General features: G+C 42.8%; 1 protein-coding gene across 1 annotated transcript in view; it reads right to left on the bottom strand.

Annotated features, from left to right (window-relative positions):
• TRPC5 (transient receptor potential cation channel subfamily C member 5) overlaps window positions 1-24,197 on the bottom strand; it is a 130,093-nt gene that overhangs the window by 31,031 nt on the left and 74,865 nt on the right. The window contains exons 3-5 of the mRNA XM_028092285.2: window positions 16,770-17,106; window positions 15,255-15,394; window positions 10,051-10,373 (exon numbers count right to left, since the gene is read on the bottom strand). Of these exons, the coding sequence (XP_027948086.1) occupies window positions 10,051-10,373; window positions 15,255-15,394; window positions 16,770-17,106 (800 nt within the window). The remainder of the gene's footprint in view (window positions 1-10,050; window positions 10,374-15,254; window positions 15,395-16,769; window positions 17,107-24,197) is intronic.

The raw sequence follows: 24,197 nt of genomic DNA, 5'->3' as shown, positions 1-24,197 counted from the left end.
GATTTTAAAGGATATGATTTTAAATAAAATAATCCATTTTTATTTAGCAGAGAGTAAACAAACATATGGAACTTGATAGCTCAAGAGGGAGCACAAAGTGAGGATACAAAGATTCAAGAAGACTTGATATTAAATGTCTGGAAGACAAATCCATCCCAGCTGGTTAAGGGGGAACTTGAGTATGTTGAGAGCCATCCACAAATAGATCATAAAGCTAAGAGGGGCACAGTGGAATAAAGACAGGAACAGAACTGCAGTCCTCTGGACACTTTCTGAAAGTCTCATCTGTGAGATGGGGAGTTCATCTTTTGAAAGGTAGAAGGATTATGGAGAGGGTTTACCCTGCTGGGACTTAAGTCAGACCAGTGGAGAACGGGAGGATAAACCGAAATAGAAAGGCTCCTTGGGTGAAAGCAGTGATGTCATCCTGGATTTCACATGCCCATTCTGCAGTTTCCTAGACTTGCCATTTCTTATTCCATCATACATTTCATAAGCTTCTAACTCTGGATGGAATGCTCCACTCCTGCCATGCTCCCAACTTCTAGCCTCCACTTTCATCCTGTCTCCTTCTCTGCCCGCCTCTTGTTTGTCCTGCCCTGCCTCCTTCCCTACAAGGTTGGGTTAGATGCTCCTCTTTTGCTCTCCCATTGCACCTTAGCCTGATTCTACAAAGGCATATATCACACTTTAGCGACAGTATAGGGGAGTAGCTAAGAGCAAACTTTAGACTCCTCCCCTACTAACTATTTAACTTTGAAAAACTTAAATAATCTTTAAACTTCAAGTTTCTTCATCTCTAAAATAGTTTATTGGAAGGATAAATACTAATTGCTAACATTTACTGTGCCCTTATTATGTGCTGGGCACTATGCTAAGTGCTTTGCCTGTCTTGTAATGTTTGATTCTCAGAATAACCCTGTGAAATAGCTACTATTATTATTATTTTTTTCAGATGAGAAACTAAAGCGCAGAGTGGTCACACTGGTAGGAAGTGACAAAGGTAGGATTTGCCCCAGGCTCTTCTGATCCTGGAGCCCACATGCTTACTCGCTTTTCTCTATTACATGGGATACCACATATAATGCACTGGGCACAGTGTTTGGCATAAACATTAAAAATGGCAGCTATTCTAATTATTTACTCGTGTTCTTCATTAGACTATGAACTTCTTGAGGATAAGAATGCCATCTTAGTATCCTCATCGCCTGGCACATAGCAGTTGCTGAATACACGTTTGTTGAATAAATCCGTTAGATGATGGGAGAAGCACACAACTAAGGAAAGTACAGATAATTGGTACCATCCTGTGATAAGAGTAGCAGGAAGGCTATGAACATAAAATAGGGGGAAAAGCAGGAGACAATCAACAACAATCTTTAAAACCTGGCCAGAAACATAAAGAGCCTTTGATGGGGACTGAGTTTGTATCCATGAAATAAGATGGGAAAATATGGGCTGAATGCTGGGTAGAGAAATCACCACTGATTAAATAGGAATAGCCACAACTGAATGGAGTTAGTCTACAAGGAGGTCCCAAGTGACCTGCTGTGTCACTGCTATGACCTGCCATGGCTTTGCATGTGTTCGTGATTGTTGCAACTTTACACAACAAATTTTATGTAACTTCACAAAACCAGTCTTACACCTGCATCCCCGGATAAAAGCACAGACTACAGCTTGTATGCCTGGACTGAAATCCTGATCCGGCCACTTATCATTTGTGTGACTGGAGGCAGCCTGTTTAACTGCTTTGTATCCTAATTTCTCTATCTGTAAAACGAGTAATAATAATGCCTACCTCATAGCATGTTGTGAGGATTAAATGAGTTAATTCATGTAAATCTCATTTTGTACTAGTGCCTAGACCTAGCACTCAGTAAATATTAGATACCTTTATGATTATTGTTAACCTTCACATCTTTATTGTCTTTATAGATTGTCATCCATTTGCATATCTAGTTGTACATAGTTGCAACCATAGTGTGTATAATTTTTGTGTTTTTAAGATTTACACATTTGGGATATGTTACTTTTTGTGTATATATAGAAACTTCACATGTATCATTTTAATAGCTGCCCAATATTCCACCCAGTGAATATCAAGCCTGTCTGACATTTTTGTCAGTGCTTTGGATAAGAATAGATAGCAAGCTTCTAAGATCTTCAGATGACACAAGACTGCGAGGGATAGCTAATAGATGGGATGACAGGATCAAGATTCAGAAAGGTTTCAACAGCATGGAGCAATGGGCTGGAACTAACAAGATAAAATTTAATAGGGATCAATGTAGAGCTTTGCTCTTGGGCCAAGTGCCCAAATTCAGGATGAGGGATGTAGGAGAAATGCCAAGGATTTTCTCTGACAGCAAGCTAAAAGTGGATCAGCAGAGTGACACTGTGCTAAGTGCTTTGCATGTGTTGTAATATTTGATTCTCAGATCTTCAGTATGGCCAGATACTTCAGCCATATGAGGGGGACAGTGCAAAAGTAAATCTTCTAGAATCGAGGATAGGATGGGCATGTCGAACATCATTATGTCTTAGACCTCTGTGGTAGGTACAAGGCTTACTAAAGTGGGGTAATCTCAGTCTGGTGGGTGAAAAAGCCAACAATGACTAACATACAAGTTATACTCTCATGGAGATGTGCCTAGAATGCCATGGAAAACCAGCATAGGAGGAGCCTATAACTGAGAGTGGGGTTAGAATGGGTAAGAAGAGACTTAGAAGAGCAGGTAATTTTTCAGCAAAGACTTGAAAGATGGGTTAGAGTTTTCCAGGCTGGCCAGGTGGGGATGGGCATGCCAGGCAGGCAGAGGGAATGGCATCGGATGCGCAAAGGCCCATAGGTCCAAGATGCTCTCCTGCAGTTGGGAAGAATAAGATGTTGCCTATGGGGAAGAGAAGTGAGAGGCTGGAGAGGTGGGGTCCACATTACCAAGGCCCTGTGTGTTATGGTAAAGAGGTGGATTTTACACTGGAGAAGATTTCAATACCTGGCAGGCATGAAGCTGGGTGGTGACAAGATGAGACTGGTATTTACAAAGAAACTTCTGTGAGGCAGGTGGGATACTGTTTGGAAAAGAGAGAAGACTGGAAGCAGGGAAACCAGTGTGTGGGTGATTGTGTGGGTGGGTGGGCGCACGCCCACGCACCCACGCATGCGCGCGCAGCCCACGCACCCACGCATGCGCGCGCAGCCCACGCACCCACGCATGCGCGCGCAGCCCACGCACCCACGCATGCGCGCGCGCCCAGCCCACGCACCCACGCATGCGCGCACACGCCCACGCACCCACGCACCCACGCTAGTGCCCGTACGTGCACGCACGTGCGTAAAGGATAAACCGAGGATATACTTCGGCAGTCCGACTAGCCGGGTGTGGTGAGAGACCGGACGGGTTGCGTGAGGAAGAGGGTAAGAGTCATAGATGACTCCTAGGATTCTGGCTGGTGTCATTTAATAAGATGAGGAATTAAAGGGGAAATAGGTTTGGGGTGGGGATATGGAGATAACAGAATTTAGCTGTGGATATTTTGTGTTTGAGACGCCCGTGACACAGTCATGCGCTTTCAGGAGGTATCTGGGATTGAGGGCAGGAACCCCAGAAAGAGATAATAAGACCGGCAAGTTAGCTTCTTGCCACTTCCACCGTTTTTCTGTCACAGGTCCCATGCCCTCAGAATGCTGATGCCTTCCCAGTTGCTTCTCTCAGTGGTAAACGAAGGCCAGGTGTCCCCAGGATAGAATACTCGACTTAAAACTGCCAATAGTACCGTCATGTGGTTGTCAGCAAGGAGAGTGAGGTCTTCCTGAACTGTGTGCCTGGGGAAAATATCTTTTTTTTTTTTTTTTTTTTTTAAAGCCAAAGAATAGCCAAGGCGTCTCTGGAAAATCAGGGAAAAGGATGACGATAAGCCGATGGTATAGTTTATGTTAGGTATATACATGGGCTTGTTTTCTCTTTCTCTTAAAAGTTGAATTTTTCTGGTGCTCTGACCAAATAGTATGTATTTTTGCAGGTATTATAAATGCCTGAGTTGAGGTGTTTAAAAGAAAACATAAAGCTGAGTCAGACCTCTATGGAGGAAAAAACTCAGCACCTAGAGGAAAAGTTGAGGTAACATTACTGCTGATTTGGCTCCAGCGTGACAATACTTCTTTATACCTGATGCTCCAAGGTATAATTTTGTGTGCGCCAGGTACCCATTCTTGTCAATTGTCCCTGCTGGGCAAGTGATGGGAACAAAAGCTTAGTTGGCAACAGGGGTGTTAATAATGACTATACAAACTTGCAAGAAGGCATCTCATAAACTTTTTCAGCAGAGTTTACATGAAAGGGTAATTGGCAGGGGACCTGGCCTCCTGGAAGGCACCTCACATTCAGGTGTTCAGTTCTTTTGCACACTTTGATGTGAACAAATGCAGCCGCCTGGTGCTCAAGCTATTACAGAATTGCTCTTCTTATTGAAAACAGGTTGATAGGAGTTCTGCCTCTAGAGGAATGCAGGAGAGGAAGCAGGGCCTTGCCAAGAGGCACTAACAAGGTGACGGGTTGCTGTTATACACTCCTGGTTGGCTTAACCAAAAAAAAACACTGTCTTCTCATCAACCCATATGGCCTTTTGTTTTCCTTTCACATGAGTCTGATTTCCTGAAGCAAGATTTTCCCCTGAGTTCTGGGACGAGAGGCAGGGGGTGTGGTCTAGTGGAGGGGGTGGGTACTGAAAATGGGCAATGGAGTGAGCCAACATTTTTCAAACTCTGTGCATTAGTACATCATCCTGGCCAATGCATTTAGGGGTAATCTCTCCCTACATCGTGGGTTCACAATGAAACATATCCGAGAAGACCTGCAGTTAAGAAATCTTTTAAAATTTGTCCTAGTATTTCCAAAAGTCGGTCATATTTATGTCTCTCAACATCCCCGTGAACTGTGGTTATTTGTAACCCATTTTAGAAAATGCTGCTAGAAACAATAGGGGTAGGCTACATAGGATTGTTTTTTCCCCTCTCTATTGGTGCAACTTGGGGGTGAGCAGAAACTCCTTTTTCCCCCTGGCCTTTGTTATTGAACACATTTCTAAGACATCTGAGTTCACTGAACTGCCTTAGTTTATAGGGTTAAGAGGAAAAAAAAATGTATCTTAGTTTAATGTGTAAAACCCTCTCATGACCTTGGGGTCATTACTGTGAATACCAGTGATGAGTGGCACTTTCCAGAACTGGGGGGTTGAGATGGACAAGTTATAGGACATTGAGTCTAGAGTAAGCCCGGGACCTCTTCTGGAATCTAACAAATTTCCTATCGTGTGCTTATTTTCTTCTTGTTTGTTTCCCCTAACAGTGATTTGTCAGAAAATAAAAGCCATCTTTGAGGCTTGAAGGTCCTAAAGAAGTAGACGTTGAGTTTACAAAGAAAAGGTACAGAAATTCCATGTGCCTGGCAGCAGTGCACTCATGGACAGCCTCATGAGCTGTTTCCTTGTGTCCCAAGTGGGAAAAGGAGACATTTCTGATCCGTGCTAGGGGCCCTAAATTAATCCCAGAAGGTGAACTGATTCTAATCTTGCCTTCAGCCTGTCCACTGTCTAGCTTACTCCTGTGAAAGGGGAGATGGGTGTCACTGGGAGGTGCTCACAGGCTTTTATTGTAAGCCCCGTCTATGCTCTACTTCGGGCTATGGCACGGAGAATTTGTCCCTCCCAGCACTCCAGCTTCTATTCCACACTGTGTGGACTCAGGCATACTTACTGGTTCTTATGAAGCGTGCCCAATTAATATTGCTTGAAGGGTGGATTTGCATGCCTTCTGTCTTAACAATGCTAGGTAGGAGAAACAGTCCCCACTTGGATATAATGTCCATCCCCACAGTGTAATCCGGCAAAAGGGATGCAGCCACTTTGCCTAAAGCCTGTTCAAACATACCAGTTCTCCTACAAACTTTTACCTTAATTCCATCAACTCCTATGGTCCTACCTCCAGTCTCTGTTAGGATTTCATTGACAGGCTTTGGCTTTATAATTCTTGGTAGGGGAAGTTTTCCCCAGCCAGACATAATATTCATTCCCATAAAAACATTTAGGTAAAGGAGACACAGTGTTTTTACATAAAGCCTGCTCAAACATTCCACCTTTCATGATCTTATCAACCCTTACGTTTTTATTTTTTTATTTCTTTTTTAAAATATTTTATTTATTTTTGACAGAGATTGAGTGTACAAGCAGGGGAAGCAGCAGGCAGAGGGAGAGGGAGAAGCAGGCTGATGTGGGGCTCGATCCCAGGACCTTGGGATCATGACCTGAGCCAAAGGCAGATGCCCAACCATCTGAGCCACCGAGGCGCCCCTTTATTTCCTTTTAAGTAAGCTCTACACCCAGCATGGGGCTTGAACTCATGACCCTGAGATCAAGAGTCACGTGTTCTATATACTGAGCCAACCAGGCGTCCTTACCCTTGCATTTTTATATTTTCTCAATCTAACTGTAGCCTGAGTCAGGGTGTCACCAAGGGGTTTTGGTACCACAGTTAGGAGGAGTCCTGAATGAATGAGTCCAGAAACTTCTCTTTTCCACCCTCTGACCATTTTACCCACTCTTGTGCAGAAGGCTTTGGGTCCCCAGCCAGAGTTTGAGCCAAGGGACCCTGGCCTTTTTGTCAATTTTAACTTGATTAATCTGTCCACAAACACTGCCCCAAATTATTGCTGGTCAGGTTTCTCATTGCAATTTTGCCTGCTGGCTTTTTAAAGTTCTCCAAACTGGGATAAATAGAGTAGACTTGTTTTGGGCCCTTTAATGTTGAGGGACCAACACAGAGTCCCTTTGGCCCTCCCAACCTTTGGCAGTGTTGTATTAAAATCTTTAACTCTTATCAAAGTCTGTTCTATTCATCTCATTTCTTAATAACCATCTAAAGATTGCCATCCTGTGGGATGAGTCCTGGGACTCCTCTCTGTTTCCTCTTTGTTTTGCTCCTTTCAATATTTGCTTTATTCACCTTATTCCTTACTAACTGTTCAAAATCTTCCACCTTTGTGACCTCTTCCTAGTCTATTGTTAATTAACCTGATGTTTTTATTAAGACCCATGAGAGAAAGCTGAGGCATCAAATTGGCAAAGGCTTCCCAGAGTGTTACTGGTTTTGCAGCGGTAAGGCTATATGGGGGGCCCGTGTGAAAGAGACCCCTTAACCACAGCATTTACCATGATCTGGGTAAGCGGCATATTCAGCAGGCAAATATGTCAGTCATCTTAAAGCCAGTTCCATGTAGCTTGCATATGAAGCATGTCAGCGGCTTCATCTGGGGTATTCCACTTGGCATTTTTGGGGGAATTGAGAAGTCCCCCTTCTCAGGGTAAACAGACCCTACAGTGGCTTTTATCCAGTTAACTGGCCTGGTCATTCCCTTAGGAATAACCTCCTTTGTATCTGGATCACGTATAGCCATCTGTGATTGTTCAGTCGTGAGCCGTGGGTCCTGTATCAACCCAAACATGCCCTTCCACTCCACAGTATTCAAAATCAAAGGCACAGCTCCTAAGTTAGTTCCTCATAATTTATTTTAGTAAAGGGTCTTCAGGAAGCTGATGATACTGATCCACAAAATGAAAACAATTCCTTCACACTATACTCTCTGGCTTCAGTAGTTTCTTGATTTTGCCCTCCCCCTCATTGACTACTTTCTTGGTGACCAGAGGTCTTAGAGGGACCTTCTGTTGTCCCTGTACAATTTTTACCTTGGGGGGTGACTTTGAGTCTAGTGGCCCAAACTCAGACTGACACAAATCTGAGCTTGGTTTAGCATCAAGGCCCAACCCAGCACTTTCTCTTTTACTTTCATTTTAGCTATTATGGATAATCACCAAGGGATTTTATGTTTAGCCTGGTTCTTATTATTTTGTATTTCCTTATATATCCAATGAGCTAACTCCTCGAGAGTTAGGTTTACTACTGAAGTGGTTCAGAATAAGGCTCCCCAAAGTATACCATTTTGGCATGCGAACCATTTTGAGCTGAAGGTAATCAAGACCCAGAGGGCTCAAGAGAAATTTTCGCCCCTCCTTTAACTACCTAGAAGATTTAAGTTGGAAAATTTTCCCAAAATGAGAGTTTTTACCAGAGATAAATTTTGTCTAAATGACCATCTGTATGGCAGGGCAGACACCTAATTGCCAAACATCTGCTGTTCTTCTTGTCCTGTGAATCACCCTTTGAAGCCCCAGGCCTATATCCCATTCCTTAGCTCAGGATGGCATATATACCTCATTTTACCTTTCTGTCTTTGAACCTCTCAGGTATGGGGGGTTCTCATACATATGAAATTAAATTTGATTTTCTCCTGTTTCTCTGTCTCATATCAATTTAATTCTTAGACCAGCTGGAAAAACCTTTGAAGGGTAAAAGAAAAATTTTCCTCTCCAACACCACCATTTCTAAATTCCATTGGTAATTTTTATCTTTAGTAATGGATCACAGTGCAGCTGCAGTTTCATACTGTGGGTGAGTAGGTAGCCATCCAGGGATCAAAGGTTCATCATCCCCTGCCCTTTTATCCTTTCTCTTCCCAAACCACACGTTTCCATGTGTCAGGGCTCTTTTAGCAAAATCTATTTCTCTGACGCCAACTAAGGGCTTCTGAACCCAACATGTGAATGTGGGGAGAATTTCCCCCCATACCACGGATTCTCCAGCACCAGCTGGGTGTCCTGTAATTCAATGCAATTCTGACACTACTGGGAGATAATGTTAGATTCTGTGGATTAAGTGTTCAGTTCCTATAAGACTACCCTCTTTCCCCCACTTCGAATGTCAGTCCAGGTTGCTACCTGTGCTTCTGACTGATGGGTTATAGATCAGGGGTTCCCACAACCTTCTCTTTGGGTTCAGTTAATTTACTAGAGTGGCTTACAGAACTCGGAGAAACATTTCACTTACTAGACTATTGGTTTATCATAAAAGGATATAAGTCAGGAACAGCCCGTGGAAGAGATGCATAGAACAAAATAATGGGGGAAAGGTGCAGAGCGTCCATGCCTTCTCCAGACACCACATTGTCCCCAAATTCCCATGTGTTCACCAATCTGGAAGCTCTCCAAAACCTATCCTTTGGGTTTTTGTGGAGGCTTCATTGCATAGTCATGATTGATTAGACTCATTGGCCACTGGTGATTAAACTCAATCTTCAGCTCCTCTCCCCTCCCTGGTGGTTGAGGGGTGGGACTGAATGTGTCAACCCTTTAGTCACATGGTTGATTCCCCTGGCAACCAGCCTCCATCCTTAGGTGGTCCAAAAGTCACGTCCTTAACACAGCAAAAGACACCTTTGTCACTCTTGGCCCTTAGGAAATTCCAAGGCTTTTAGGAGCTCTGTGCTAGAAACAAGAAGGCCATATACATGTTTCTTATTATACATCATCATATCCCAGGCTGCATTAAGAAATTCTTGCATCCATCCTTTTTCTTTGTTCTTGATTCAGAATAAATTATCTTCGGTAATCAATTGTTCAGAGGAATAGCCTTGCTCTTTCATTTCCTTGGTTAGTGATGCTTTTTTGAGTGAGGAATTATTTATTCCCTCCCCACAAATTCTTTTAAAAATATGAGGTGCTACCAAAATCATTCAGAACTACCTCTTTAGATGAGTTCCTGGGAGCCCATGTGTGTGTTTGTCTCTTTCCTCTCTCACCTAACTGCTTCCTCTCTTAGTCTTCAGACCCTTTGGGTTGATCCATAAGTGAGGTTTGTGTGCACTGACAAGAAACAGTGATAAAGGGGCGCCTGGGTGGCTCAGTCGTTAAGCGTCTGCCTTTGGCTCGGGTCATGATTCCAGGGTCCTAAGCCTGGCATCAGACTCCCTGCTCCACGGGAAGCCTGCTTCTCCTTCTCCCACTCCCCCTGCTTGTGTTCCCTTTCTCGCTGTCTCTCCCTCTCTCTCAAAAAATAAATAAAATCTTAAAAAAGAAAGAAACAGTGATAAAGCTGTGGACTGAAAATAGAGCAAAGGAAGAGAAAGCAGAAAAAGGCCAAGGGTGGGGGGGTCTTACGTGGAGAAGGCATTATTCTGTTTCTCACATCGGATTCCCTTGCAGTTGTTTGGCTCATCGATCGCTCTGGTCTCATAATAAAAGTAAAGCTGGTTCAATCCATTGGCAAAAGCCAGCAGTACTAGGCAGTAGATAAAGAGGAATTTGAGGATATCAAGCAGCATGCGCCCCAAAGAGATCTGCAGAGGCCCTAAGTGGGAGTTGGCTGTGAACAGGGATATGAGACGCAACGAACTTAAGATGTTGGATATTGCAAAGAGTGCTTCTGCAATCAGGGTCGGGTGCCACATTTCCCATTCTTCCCTTGGACGAGAACCATTATACTGTAAGAAACAAGTGCACAAGATGAGAGGTACAGTGAACATTTGTAAAACTTTTTCCTCTTTTCTCCTGTCTAGCACCCAAATAAAGCTACAAAGTAAGCATCAAGCATTCATTTATACAACAGGCCCCGTGCATGGCACTGTTTGTCTCCTCTCCCTATCCAATCAATATATGATGCTAATAACTCTTTTCCTCCCACTCTCACCCAAATATATTCCCTGCATATATACAGAGAAAAATGAATTTTGGAGCAATCATCTGGAGCAACCACCTGTGGTTTATCCACAGGCATTTTCTAACTGTGAGTTTACCAGATTGTTGGGGAGTGTCACTGGAACAGCGCCATTGGTACACCCCAGGTAGTGGGGACAAATTACTCTGCTTCCTAATGAGATTTCAAATCAGATTTACCTCCCCAATCCCCCCGTTTCCTTCTGAGCACCACGGACAACTTGTAGTTACTGAAGGACTAGGGATAGGTTCAGCCTCCTCGGTGTGCAGTGTTCATCCTGACTTCCTGGCTGACTTGCAGTTTGGGGCTGTTAGAGCAACCTTGTCATTACTCAGCCTTCTGCTGAATTTTAGCAGTCTGTAATGTATTTCAGACTATTACAAAAAGCATGTCAACCTTCCAGGTAGTGAATTTAGTACTGTGCCACATGGTGGTGTAGGCATGTATTTTAGAGTTCCTTTGACAGCCCTACAAGTTCAAATGTCCTTCTAGTACAAATGAAGAACCAGGGGGTTGAAGGAGGGGAAGAGCCAGTATTTCTGGTGCTGGTTGCCCATTTTTCAGCCCTATTCTGGACTTCCAGCTCCTGGAATATGGGGAGCAGCTTTATAGAAAGATGGCTTCATTGTGAGACCTTAGGTCCGATTTGGGCTTTGGGCTTAAAACTGCTTGTATCTCTCCATTTCACCATAGTATAGTATAATAATGCATAGTATAATATCTACTCCTATCCAATGCACAGGTTTGTGACTATGTATCCATATGTGAGAGAATGTGTACTCCATAAAGAGAGATGTTATGGAAATATAAGAATTTGCGTATTACCTTCCCCAAGACAGAAGTAGATTTTGCCTGGAATTCAATCTGAAGCATATTGCCTAGAGCTCTCATCTAAATATCGCAATTTCTTAGGACTAAATGTAAACAACTTTTCTGAGAAAATGTTGCATTGGGGGCCAAATCATATTGTTAGCATTTCTAAACTGTGCTTCAGTTCCAACAACTGACAAAACTGGTGGTGGTAAAATCATTTGTGGGTATACAATATTCTTCATTGTCAGAGGAGTTGGGAGAGACCTTGCCACCCGTGTGCTTCTGTTTTAGATGAACTCTAGGTGGCTAATCCATTTTATACACTCTTGGCCAAATCTTGTATCTCTACATTTTTCCTTCCCAAACAACAACAACAAAAACACCCCACATTGGCTGCCATTGCGGTGAGGGGTGGGCATTGTCATGCCTCTTTTACAAGTGGAGGAACTGAAATCCAGATAGGTAGAGTGACTTGCTTCAGATCACACAGCAAGCTGGTGGCAGAGCCAGGACTAAAATTGCGATCTCCATACACTCAGTTTGGCATTATCTCTATTAAATATTCACTCAAATGATAGTTGATGTCACAGCACATATGTTAGATGGGTCTTTAAAAGTTCTGAGCTCTATGTGAGAGATGGAGACTACTGATAATGAAACAGACTTATATTTTAAAACTAGAAATTATCAACTGGAACATGCACAGCTCATAATTCAGGATTTTCTCCCTCCATAATTACAGCTGTAAGCACAGGGAAGTCTGCTGCCCGGGGGACAGTGAGTCTGCATTTGTAGAACGTTCAGAGGTGTGAAAAATGATTCTTATGGCAAATCTGTGTTTTGCATCTATACCTTTGGAGGAAGATATAGAATATGAGAGCAGGGAATAAACTTGGAGCTCTTTTAGCATCAAGGTCAGCAAACTTTTTCTGTCAAGGGCCATATAGTGGGTATTTTTGGCTTGGTGGGTTATATGGTCCTTGTCACAACTACTCAACTCTTCCTTGTAGAACTAATAGGGAATACGTGAACAAATGGATATGGCAGCAGGCCAAATTTGGTCTGCAGACCATAGTTTGATGGCTCCTGGTCTAACACAAGTGGTTTGCAAATTGTGTTCCCTGAAGACTGAAGGTTCAGTAGAGGCATCTGGGAGCCACTCTGGGAGCCAAAGAGGAGACCTGGGAGGTTGATTCCTCAATCCAGATTCAATCTTTGAGCTCTCTAATATATTGAAGTTCTGAATAAGTTCTAACTTCAAGATATGTTTTCATGGAAAAAAATAAAAGGCTGACAGCCACTGATCTAGTTCAATCTGCTTATTTTTCAGAGGCAGAATCTCAGGCCCAGGGAGGTAGAAGGATGACCTATGGTATTCTAGCTTGGGTCAGAGCAAGGATTACATTCAGGTTTCCTGATTCTTGAGTTAGTGATACTAGGAGGCAAGTGATTCTTCTTATATTGTTTGAGATAGAATTCAGATTGAAAATTGGCCTCCATGTCTTTCAAAGGGGTATAAATGGCACTCTGACAATTCAGAAGCAAAATGTGAAGAGGGCCAGCCTAAGGGAGGGACTTAATTATAAGGACGGAGTGGAAGATTGTGTCTTCAGCCAAGTACTGGCTGAAGAAAGGACCATAACTCAATGGGTACCAAAGTTCAAATTCAGTTTGAATGTATGGAAGTAAGGTGGTGGTGGGATAAATCTAGGTGGTACTATCCTAGAAGACACAAAGATAATTATTCTCCATTTGTAGGATTATCTGGGGGGCACTGAAGGCCGATCTTATGTGTATTTATTCCTTTTGAATACTTTGGTATGCACCTTTTGGTTTCTGTTGTTGAAGACCATGTGCAGTGGAGTATGTATCTTGTTTTTGCTCTAATAAAGGATCTTCTGTAAGGCCAGCTTATCCCATGGCATTTCTGTACTGCCTTAGTACAACGGTGATCAGAAATGTTTCAAGGGGCCTGGGGACCAGCTTTTGTGGCTTAACCTCATAGAGGTTGTCTCAGCCTACTTGGAGAAGTTCATCTCAGACTAGTATGTCACTGTGGATGAGCAGACCAGACTGACCATTTGCAATTTCTCATTGCGAATCCAAATCTGCATGTGGCATGTCTTGCTTCATTAATTCTCCTTTTTTTTTTTTTTGAGAACGCCAACTTTTTGGCAAATGTCTCCTTTGGGTTAAGTGTTTATCAGTTGAGGGGCATTTATTCAGCTTAATAGAGCTGACTTATCCTTCCACTATGTGATGGGGAAGTTCTAGCTCCTTGGAATCCCTGCGAGTGAAATTGAATAGGTTATAAAATTAGTTAATATTGGGAATCTATAGACATGTTTATATCCCTAAGAGTAAATCCTTTTCTTGATCATTTATTCTAAACTTTCTTGTTTAAGCAAAACCCACCGATTTCTAGATTGATAATCTGTTGTCCCTCCTGTGTATAAATAACACTTCCAAAGGAAGAGGGTTTTTTTTTTGTTGTTTTTTTTTAAGGCAAACAGTGTTACTTAGTCAGCAGAGTGCCAGAATTACATGAATTTCATCCAGGCACATTAACCAGAGAGATTCAAACATTTTCCTCACCAGCTTTTTCTTGTAAGGAAGTTGTAAGTATGTGTTAAACGATCACCACAAGTATAAGGCATACTCTTAGGCTTCTTTCAAAAATGTTTTATGACTGCATTCAGTATTCATGCTCCACATAACTAACTCCCAAGGTCTTCACATTTATGCAATATGCATATTAGGGATATAAAAATAAGTTGTTGGAGATTTGGGGGACAGCCATATTCCCATTCTAAAACTCCCTAATGTGGGAGTTAGTGCCAAAAAGCATGACTGACTAGACAATCTTGGAGATTGAATTGTCAGCTTTTTCTCATGCTGGAGAAGTTCAACTCAGGGTAGAAGGAGCCAGCCATTCTATCATCTAATGAGCACCAAATCTGAACCCAGAGCCTAGGACTACCCAATATGAGATGTTGGACATGAGGCTATTTTTCAGGATAATTTAGGCTGTACGTTGTGTGGGAAAAGCATTAAGATACTCTGTGTGTGTGTGTGTGTGTGTGTGTGTGTGTTCATTATCTGAATTGGTACAGAGGCATAGGTTGAGTGATACTCAAAAAGCTGGATTTATAACAGCTTGAATGATCATCCGGGTGCTGGAAGTAATGAGGGAGGCAGAGATGATTAAAAATCTGTCTCCTGCAGTGAAGTTTCTAGGGTTCCTCTACCTGTCATATGAAGAACACTTGAGGGAAGTGTGAATACTTAGCTTTGAGAAGAGTCAGGTCAGCAAGTTGGGGAGAGATGGCTTCACACTGGAAGCACTACTCAGAAAAAGGAAGAGCTTTGTTCTGTTTGACCCCCCAGGGAAGAAGGATTATTAATGGATGTGTCACAGGGAAAATAATATTAGAAAAACATAAAGTAGCACTTTTTAATGAAGTGACAAGGGTTAAGAGAGGTTTTTGGAGATTATGAATTCAGTGTGTTTTCTGTCCCTGACCTATGGAAGCATCAGTGGACCATCTTGGCAAGGATATTGTAGAGAGGATTTAAACACTGACTGGGTGGGTCGGTGGCTGAAGACCCTTTTCTGTCAGAGTTTAAGAAGCTGAAGATTCATTTGTAAATTGTTCTTTTCTTCACTTAGGTGGAAACTACTTACAAACTATTGAAAGAATGTCTTTTTATATGGTACTTTCCCGCATGGATTGGACTGTCAACAATTTTCCCCTAAACGCTTCATGCTCCCCATGCTAAAGCTTAATGTAACCCAAATCATTGCTTAAGAAAAAGGGCAAACATTCCAAGTTACCTTGACATAGGCCACAATCTTCAAGGAAATGGTTGCCAGGTAGAGTGAGTTCATTGCAAAATCCATCAGATTCCACCAGTCATGGATATATTCAGTAAATCCACCATCCCACATTTCCTTAATCTCCCCCCAAATGAAACCTAAAGAATGGAGGCAAGAGGTTTATTTCTAGACAGGGCCAAAATAGTATCATAGTCATCACAGTAGGATTCCCCTGAGTAAAGATAGGCAGAAACAATGAATGGATTGAGATCACTGGAGAGAAGCCCCCAGAGATGATAATAATAACATATCTCTTTTTCTTTCCTGCATCACCTCTCAGTTGTGGACTTGCCAAACCTGATAGGCTTTACCTGAAGATGCTCATGCATTATACTTTTCCGGATGCTACTCACTTTTAGCATTATTATTATAGTTACTGGAATGCTGTTGGCAATTTTGGGTGCTTGATTCTATTCTATTCCCATTTTGAAGTAGGAAATTTATTAATATCATTAATAAACTAATGAAGTCAATATTATCCTATAGTCTTTAGTTTCCATCATGTGCTAGAGGGAAAACTCAGTAAGTTTTTGAGGTGAGCTAGCTGACCACCAACCGAATTACTGGATGTTGAGGCTGACACTAGACAAAGGGCCCCAAAATAATTTAGAATCCTCTTTTCTCCTTTCTCCTCTCATTGTGTGGGGGGTTTTGTGGAATTCTGCCTGATGACATAGATGTTTCTTGAATCTTGGAATCGGGAAACCAGTAAAAGGTGTGGCTCTAGTCTAAGACAGTGCTTCTCAGACTTTAAAGTGCATGTCAGTCACCTGGGGATCATGTTGAAGTTCAGATTCTGATTCCCTAGATCCAGGGTGGGACTTGAGATTCTGTATGTCTAACAATTTCCCAGGTGATGATGCTGACATTGCTCATTTGGGAATTACAGTTTGAGTAGCAAGGATATGAAGGATAGCAATGCATTGGAGGGTCCAGTGCAATCGAAACATGCTTGGAGACTACTGGTGAAGTTCCTTTTACCATGAATTGTGTGAATTTCCCAGGTTCTCCTCCCGACTGTGGAATCATTACCCATATAGGATGTGGACCCTGAATAAGTACTAGGATTTTGTAGAGTAGCCACAAGAAAGGTTCAAGTGCTCTTGAGTTATAGAAAGGGCACTGAATAGATTGATTAACACTTGCTCTGTCTAGCTTACCTGAAACCCATTCTGACTGATACTAGGCTTTCCTTCCACACCAACTGATAGATAATTTCCTGTCCTTGAAGATGTTAGGTTAGCAGACTTAAGCCCTGGGTTCACTGCCAATCTCACTGTGGGCCAGGTAATACTAAGTGACCAGGGTCTGGGGAAGAAGGAACCACATTTCTGAGACTCCCAACAAAGGGCTTCCCCACAGCACAAATAGAAGATGTCCTGATTCAGGGCCAGTCCATCTGCCTGCTCCAGTATTTTCTGTAAACAGGAGCAGCAGGCAATCTGGCCATAGCTCCTGGTTTCTTCAACTCACCGAGAACCCAAGGCAATATCATCCATTCCACAACAGTTGGGGGAGGCCCCTGTACATGAAGGTCTGTCCTGACGATATGCTGAGAAGCCAGGAGAAGCATGAAGAGGAAGGTCAGATATGATGCTGTATGGCAGATAAACTTGATAAAGGGTTTCTTGATGAACAGTCCAAGGTTGCTCCTGGGTGAGATCAGATAAGCTATAGACAGCATGGGAAACAGGAACCCAATGGTCATGCAGGTAAGCAGCTTGACTACCCAGTGTTTCCGTCGCCATCCAGGGAAGCCGTCGTACCACAGGGTGGCAAGTAACTGTTGGCAATTAGGCTGAGCAACAAACTGGGGAAGAAAGAGGACAAGTTAGGCATCTTGGACGTCCAGGGGGACGTCTACATTCATAATACCTCTCCTAGTTTACAGCCAGCTTCATGGCCAATCCCCAGAAGAGGCCTTTTTTCCAGATTTCCATGAATGGATCTAACCGCAGAGACAGCTCTACATGTTGAACTATGAGACTGGGTTTTCCTTAGGGTTATTTGCTTCATATATTAAGCAAAATCACTCTGTTGGGTTTGTGCTTCATCATACTTCCCTCTTCTTCCTCCCATCATGTTAGGGAAATGGTTCCCAAACGTTGGCTCTCCATCAGAATCATCCAGCGAAAATTAAAATATTCAGATTCCCAGATTACACCAAAGACTGACTAAATGAGCATCTCTGCGGAGTAGAGCCTGGGCAGCTGTTTTACAAAGTTCTTCTGGGAATATCCATGTCTTTTAGCAGAGAATCATGGGGACATTTTGTTTCAAATTGGTTCACTTTTACTCGTTCCCCGAGCTTACGTGAGGTCATCAACAAATGTGTGCTATGTTTGGGCAAACACAAACTGGCAGAGAATAAGCTCATGCCTATGGCTATGGTTTAGAATGGAAATGAGTTCCCTGCTTGATTTTGTCTTTTTTCCCCTTTGGTTCAAAACCAAATCTCCGTAACTCCCTTTCCCTCCCTACGCTTAACCAACTTCTACGCATCATGTAATGCTCCACTCAGGTATCACCTGCACCAGGGAGCCTTGGCTGAGCAGTCCAGATTTGCTCTCCTTTGTGCTCCCATTATGCTTTGTTCATATCCATTTTAACTTTAAGCCCTTACTATACTGTTTTATAACCGCCTTTTTATACCTCCATCTCCCTCACTAGATTGTGCACTCCCAGTGCTCTTCCCACTGCATCCAAACATCTTGCTTCACCCTTCTACTTTGCTGTCTTTTTTTTTTTTTTTTTTAGGACTTTTTCATCCCAGCCTCTGGCATAGGCTGTTGTGCCAAGAAGAGTAGTAAGAGACTGTAGGATCTAGCACCTCTTGGTTGGCTAGCAGTGAATCAGCTTGCTGCTTTGCCATCTATTAACACCCTCTCAAGTCTAGACGTGCAGAAGAGGGAACAATATTTGGGGGCCCAAATTACGACACTGTGTACTAACTCAGCTGGGATTTTATTTAATGGCAATCTCCAAAGTGTCAGTGATTAATAGTTAAGGAATCATCAGCATTGCAAGTCATCATCAAGCTGCCACTTCCTGGTAAGCAACTCAATAGGGAGCTCAACTGTCAGCCGTGATTTTAAATACTGCCTACATTTCCCAGCTTCCCATGGGAAAGGTTAAATAGAGCTATACCGTATAGCTTACTAGGACAAAGGAAATAAAATTCTTCCATCATTTACCTGACACCCGAGGTAGACTAGCCCAACTTTACTGTTAGTATATCTGTGAAGGTCACTGGCTTCCCACCAGAACCATTCTGCTTTTCCTTGAGCACACAGTTGGACTACACCTTCCAGTCTCCCTTGCAGTGAGATGTGGCCACATGACTAAGTTCTTAATAATGGTGGGACTGCTGAGAAATGATGGGTGGTACTTCCAGGCCTGGCTTATAGAAGTTTCCCGTGTGTGTTCCTCCATGTTCTCTCCTGCTTCTGGCTGACTGGGATGTAACCCAGGATGACCTAGGAGTTTCTGTCAGCTCGTGTCCATTAATGACCAAATAGAGGAGAACTATCCTGCCAATACCTGCCTTGGACTGTTACATGACTGAGAGGATTCTAGTGTGTTTGAGCCATTATGTATTTGGGAGTCTAGACTACCCTAAAGCACTTTACTATTATGAAACTATCAAAAATAAACTCTAAAATTTTTTTTATCATGTGATCTCATCTTCTTCAAAGATGCTTATGATCCCCAACGTGTCCTGGATCACATAGACACAATCCTTTAGTCTCTTACTACTCTTCTTGGCACAACAGCCTATGCCAGAGGCTGGGATGAAAAAGTCCTATAAAAAAAAAAAAAAGGACAGCAAAGTAGAAGGGTGAAGCAAGATGTTTGGATGCAGTGGGAAGAGCACTGGGAGTGCACAATCTAGTGAGGGAGATGGAGGTATAAAAAGGCGGTTATAAAACAGTATAGTAAGGGCTTAAAGTTAAAATGGATATGAACAAAGCATAATGGGAGCACAAAGGAGAGCAAATCTGGACTGCTCAGCCAAGGCTCCCTGGTGCAGGTGATACCTGAGTGGAGCATTACATGATGCGTAGAAGTTGGTTAGTGTAGGGAGGGAAAGGGAGTTATGGAGAGGGAAAAGGAGTGAAGAGCCAAAGCAGAGGGTATGACATGACTAAAGGCATGGAGGTTTAAAAAAAAATGACCTGTATGAGGAACTAGAGCAGTCTGGGGTGGCTACAGCTTGAAATACAAAGCTGTGAATGGCAGGAGATAGGGCTGGAGAAGTAGACAGGGGTTACAGAAAATTAAAATGATAACCTTTGGCTACTGTAAATAGTATGACTCATTTTAAGAGAGATAGCCATAAGCAATATGTTTGTGTGAGTGTGTGCGAGTGTGAGTGTGTGTATTTGTGTGTGTTTAGAGTAGTGGAGTAGTTAAGACTCTCCAGTGTAGACTCTGGAGCTAGATTGCATTGGTTCTCTTTGTTCTTCACTGATTTTTGTCTGAAGAATGGAGATCATAGCATCTACCAGCCAGGGTTGGTGTGAGAATTAAGATCACTTATGGGATGCCTGAGTGGCTCAGTCGGTTTAGCGACCAACTCTTGATTTTGGCTTGGGTCCTAATCTCAGGGTGGTGGGATCGAGCCCCATGCTGGCCCTGTGCTTGGTGGGGAGTCTGCCTGAGATTCTCTCTCTCCCTCTCCCCCTGCCCCTCCTCCTGCTCATGCGCACGCACACACACACTCTCACTCTCTCTCTTTCTCAAATAAATAAATAAATAGGAGTGCCTGGGTAGCTCAGTTAACCGTCTGCCTTCAGCTCAGGTCCTGGGATCTAGCCCTGCATCAGGCTCCCTGCTCAGTGGGGAGTCTGCTACTCCCTCTCCCACTGCCCCTCCCCCTCTACTCATGTTCTGTCTCTTGCTTTCTCTCTCTCAAATAAATAAATCTTAAAAAAAATAACTCTTGAAAAAAAAAAGATCACTTACTACATACAAAGTACTTAGAACTATGCCTAGCATATAGTAAGGGCTCATTCAAATTTAGCTGCAGATATTATTATGCATGTGATAGGATCAGACTTAGATTTTAGAAAGATCCTTCTGGGGATCGAGTGGGAGATGAATGGGGGGCAGAAAGTGGGCAAAACTCGAGGCAGGAAGACCGGTTAGGAATCTGGTATATGATGATTGTGACTTGGACTAAGGTAATGGCAGTGGAAATGGAAAGCCTCGCTCACATGCAAAATGCTGTGAGGAGGTGGAAGGAAGTGGCAGAATGTGGTGATGGATGGGGAGTGAAGTAATAGATGGGGATTGAGTGTAAAGGGGTGGGGGACTTCTCTTTTGGGTGAATTGGTAGCTATTAGTGTCATCAACTGAGAGTGGGAACACTGAAGCTGGGACAGGTTTACGGAGATGCATGCAGAGTTAGATTTGTCTGTGTGATGCCAAATGGAGATATCTGGACTGATGTACTGATGCAGGGGTTGACAAACTTTCTCTGTAAAAGGCCAGATAGTAAATATGTGGGGCTTTGCAGTCCATATAGTTCCTGTAGAAACTACTCAACTGTTTCGGTGCTAACTCAGCAATAGACAATATGTAAATATGTAAATGAATGGGTGTTTATTTTTTATTTTTTTAGAATTTTTTACTTGAGAGAGAGGTTGGGGAGGGGCAGAGGGAGAGAGAGAAAGAATCTCAAGCAGACTCCCTGCTGAGTGCAGAGCCTGATACAGGGCTTGATCTCATGACCCTGAGATCATGACCTGAGCTGAAATCAAGAGTCGGGCGCCTGGGTGGCTCAGTCGTTAAGCGTCTGCCTTCGGCTCAGGTCATGATCCCAGGGTCCTGGGATCGAGTCCCACATCAGGCTCCCTGCTCAGCGGGAAGCCTGCTTCTCCCTCTCCCACTCCCCCTGCTTGTGTTCCTGCTCTCGCTGTGTCTCTCTGTCAAATAAATAAATAAAATCTTAAAAAAAAAATGAAATCAAGAGTCAGATGCTCAACTGACTGAGTCACCCAGGTGCCCCCTGCCAATTAACACTTTAATTGTAGTTTGCCAATCCCTGTACTATGATATTTTCCCTGCTGCTGCTAGGACCAAACAAATATTTGGACCATGTCAGCAGTGGTCTTTATGACTGCCTGGGACTTCCCCTCATGTATCCCCAAGAACTCTGACCCCAGAAATCACTTTCCCTTAGGCAAAAGTGCAGAGGTGAAGCTTCTTTGAATAAAGGATATTACCATCCAACCTCTATCTTCACTGCCTCTGCTCTGATTTTCGACTAGGCTGAAGAGCGTAATTTTAAATTTTGGACAGGTTTTTATTTTCTGTTTTTACATCTGACAAGAGTAGTGTAGGGTGGTGTGGATTCTGGAAGAACAAACTGCAATTAAAATATTATAAAGGAAGTTTTTGTTAAGCCACCACATAGTATCGAACCCCAAAACATCTGTGAGCCTTGAAAGCACAATCCTATCCCTGTTTGCATACTGAAGTTCAAATTTGACAGGTTATTTAATCAATCTCTACTCTATTTCAAGAATGCCTCAGAAGGAGAGATTGCAGGAAAAACAGCAGAGTGTGTACTCGTTGGATGCTCGATTGTACTAAGAGCCAAACTGTACAGAGACCAGAGTGGTAGTTTTTAATTTTGATGGGGTCCAATTTGTGTTTTATTTTGTTGCTTGTGCTGTTGCTGCCATATCTAAGAAACCATTACCCTATCCGAGGTCACAAAGATTTGTACCTAGGTTTTCTTCTCTGGATTTGATAGCTTTAGCTCTTGTGTTTAGGTCTTTGATCCATTTTGAATTAACTTTTGCATATTGTGTGAGAAAGGGGTCCAACTTCATTCATTTGCATGTGGATATCCACTTGTCCCAGTGCTGTTTTTTGAAAAGGCTATTATTTCCCCGTTAAATTGTTTTGGCATCCTTGTTGAAGATCAACTAACCATAAATGTAAGGGTTTACTTTGGACTCTTAATTCTATTCCATTTATCAATAAGTCTATCCTTGTCTTGTTCCTCATTTTAGGGGAAAAGCTTTCAGTTGGTCTCCATTAAGTGTGATATTAGCTATGGCTTTTTCATAGATGGCTTTCATCGGTTTAAGGAAGTTCTAATCTGTTTTCTGAGTGTTTTTTTTTTTTTTATCATGAAAGGGTGTTGGATTATGTCAAATGCTTTTCCTATGTCAATTGAAATGTGTGTTTTCTCCCTTCTATGGATGTAATGTAATACATCGATTTTGTTATGTGAATCACTCCTACACTACTGGGATGAATTCCACTAGGTCATGGTGTACAATCCTTTTTATCTATTTCTGGATTCAGATTATTTTTTGTTAAGCCTATCGTTTGCCTCAACTGCTATCTACTGTTTCCCAGGCTGCTGTGATGTGAAACAATTTCTGCTGAATTTTTCAACAAATGCCCTTAGGGAAAGGGCTGTTGGTCCTGAGTAAGATCACATAAACACAAGCTCTGTAAATGGAGCTTTTCTAGGGAGTTGCCAGACAGGTCATATAATGACAGTTTTCTGGGGATGGGTCTTTTGGGGGAGCTCCAAACTCAATCTTCTCCTTTCCAGTGGAGAAGCTGCCAAGCTGTTGCTCTTCACAGTTGCTATGGTTCCAAGGCTGTTGGTTTTTAACACTGTGGTGGGGCTTGGTAAAGGGGGAGAGGAACAGGCAAGTTAAAATATTGCAAAACTTGCTGTTCTTACCAAGATTCAGCTGTTTTTCTTGAATACATGCTCCTCTGGTTATTACAAGCCTTTGGTTAATTTTCAGAATTGTGAAAATGTTTATTTGGAATATTTTTCCTATGCCTTGTTGCTTTTTTGGAGGAGTGGATTTTCAGAAGTCCCAACTCCACCATTCTGGAAGTGTTTTCCCTTTGTGACTTTTTAACTTTTCATGGGAGGTGATGTTGTATTTGGGTTGTTAGATTGTGGCTTAATGCAGAGGATAGAGCCCTTTCCCAATTTCTTCCTCAGGGGGCTTCAAAGAAAAAAACACCAAAGTTTGAGGAGTATGAGAGCTTCTTTTTTTTTTAAGATTTTATTTGAGATAGCAAGAGAGAGCAGAAGCAGTGTGAAGGGCAGAGGGAGAAGCAGACTCCTCGCTGAGCAGGGAGCCCGATGTGGGGCTCGATCCTGGAACTCCGGGATCATGACCTGAGCCGAAGGCAGACACTTAACCCACTGAGCCACCCAGGAGCCCAGTATGAGAGCTTCTTAAAAGCCAGAGGGCTGGGTATTGGTCAGGGAATAGGAACATGTCTTAGTTTCCATTATATTCCCAGTATTTTGCTAAATGCCTGGCACAAGGTAAACACTGAATAAATATTTGTTAAATGAGTGATTGAATAAATAGGTATGTGATAGGTGAGCCCTGGTGGAATGCTCTCTTTCCAAAGCTTTCTTTCCTTAGTGTATATAGGGGGTGATGTGTGGTAGTTAAGACAAGCCTCCTGGAAGTTGAAATGACGAACTACTCTTAACATAGATTAACTACCATATATTGAGCTCTTATAATGTACCAAACATTGTATCAGATTTTCTTTTTTTAAAGATTTTATTTATTTGTCAGAGAGAGAGGGAGAGAGCACAAGCAGGGGGAGTGGGAAGCAAGAGGGAGAAGCAGGCTCCCCGCTGAGCAAGGAGCCTGATGCAGGACTCGATCCCAGGGCTCTGGGATTATGACCTGAGCTGAAGGCAGATGCTTAACCTACTAAGCACCCCAGGTGTCCCTGTATCAGATTTCACATGCATCACCTCACAACAACCCTAAAGGCAGATATTAGCATTACACTCCTTTCACAGATGATGGAACTGAGCTCAAGATCACATTTGTGGTACGTGGTAGGGCCAGGACTGGAGCCCTGGCTTGGCTGATGCTATAGACCAAGCCC

The sequence above is a fragment of the Eumetopias jubatus genome, unplaced genomic scaffold, assembly GCF_037043125.1.
Source record: "Eumetopias jubatus isolate StellerSeaLion01/CBP00866 unplaced genomic scaffold, mEumJub1_p1.0 scaffold_11, whole genome shotgun sequence".
NCBI lineage: Eukaryota > Metazoa > Chordata > Mammalia > Carnivora > Otariidae > Eumetopias > Eumetopias jubatus.
This window is presented reverse-complemented; position numbering and strand designations above follow the sequence as displayed.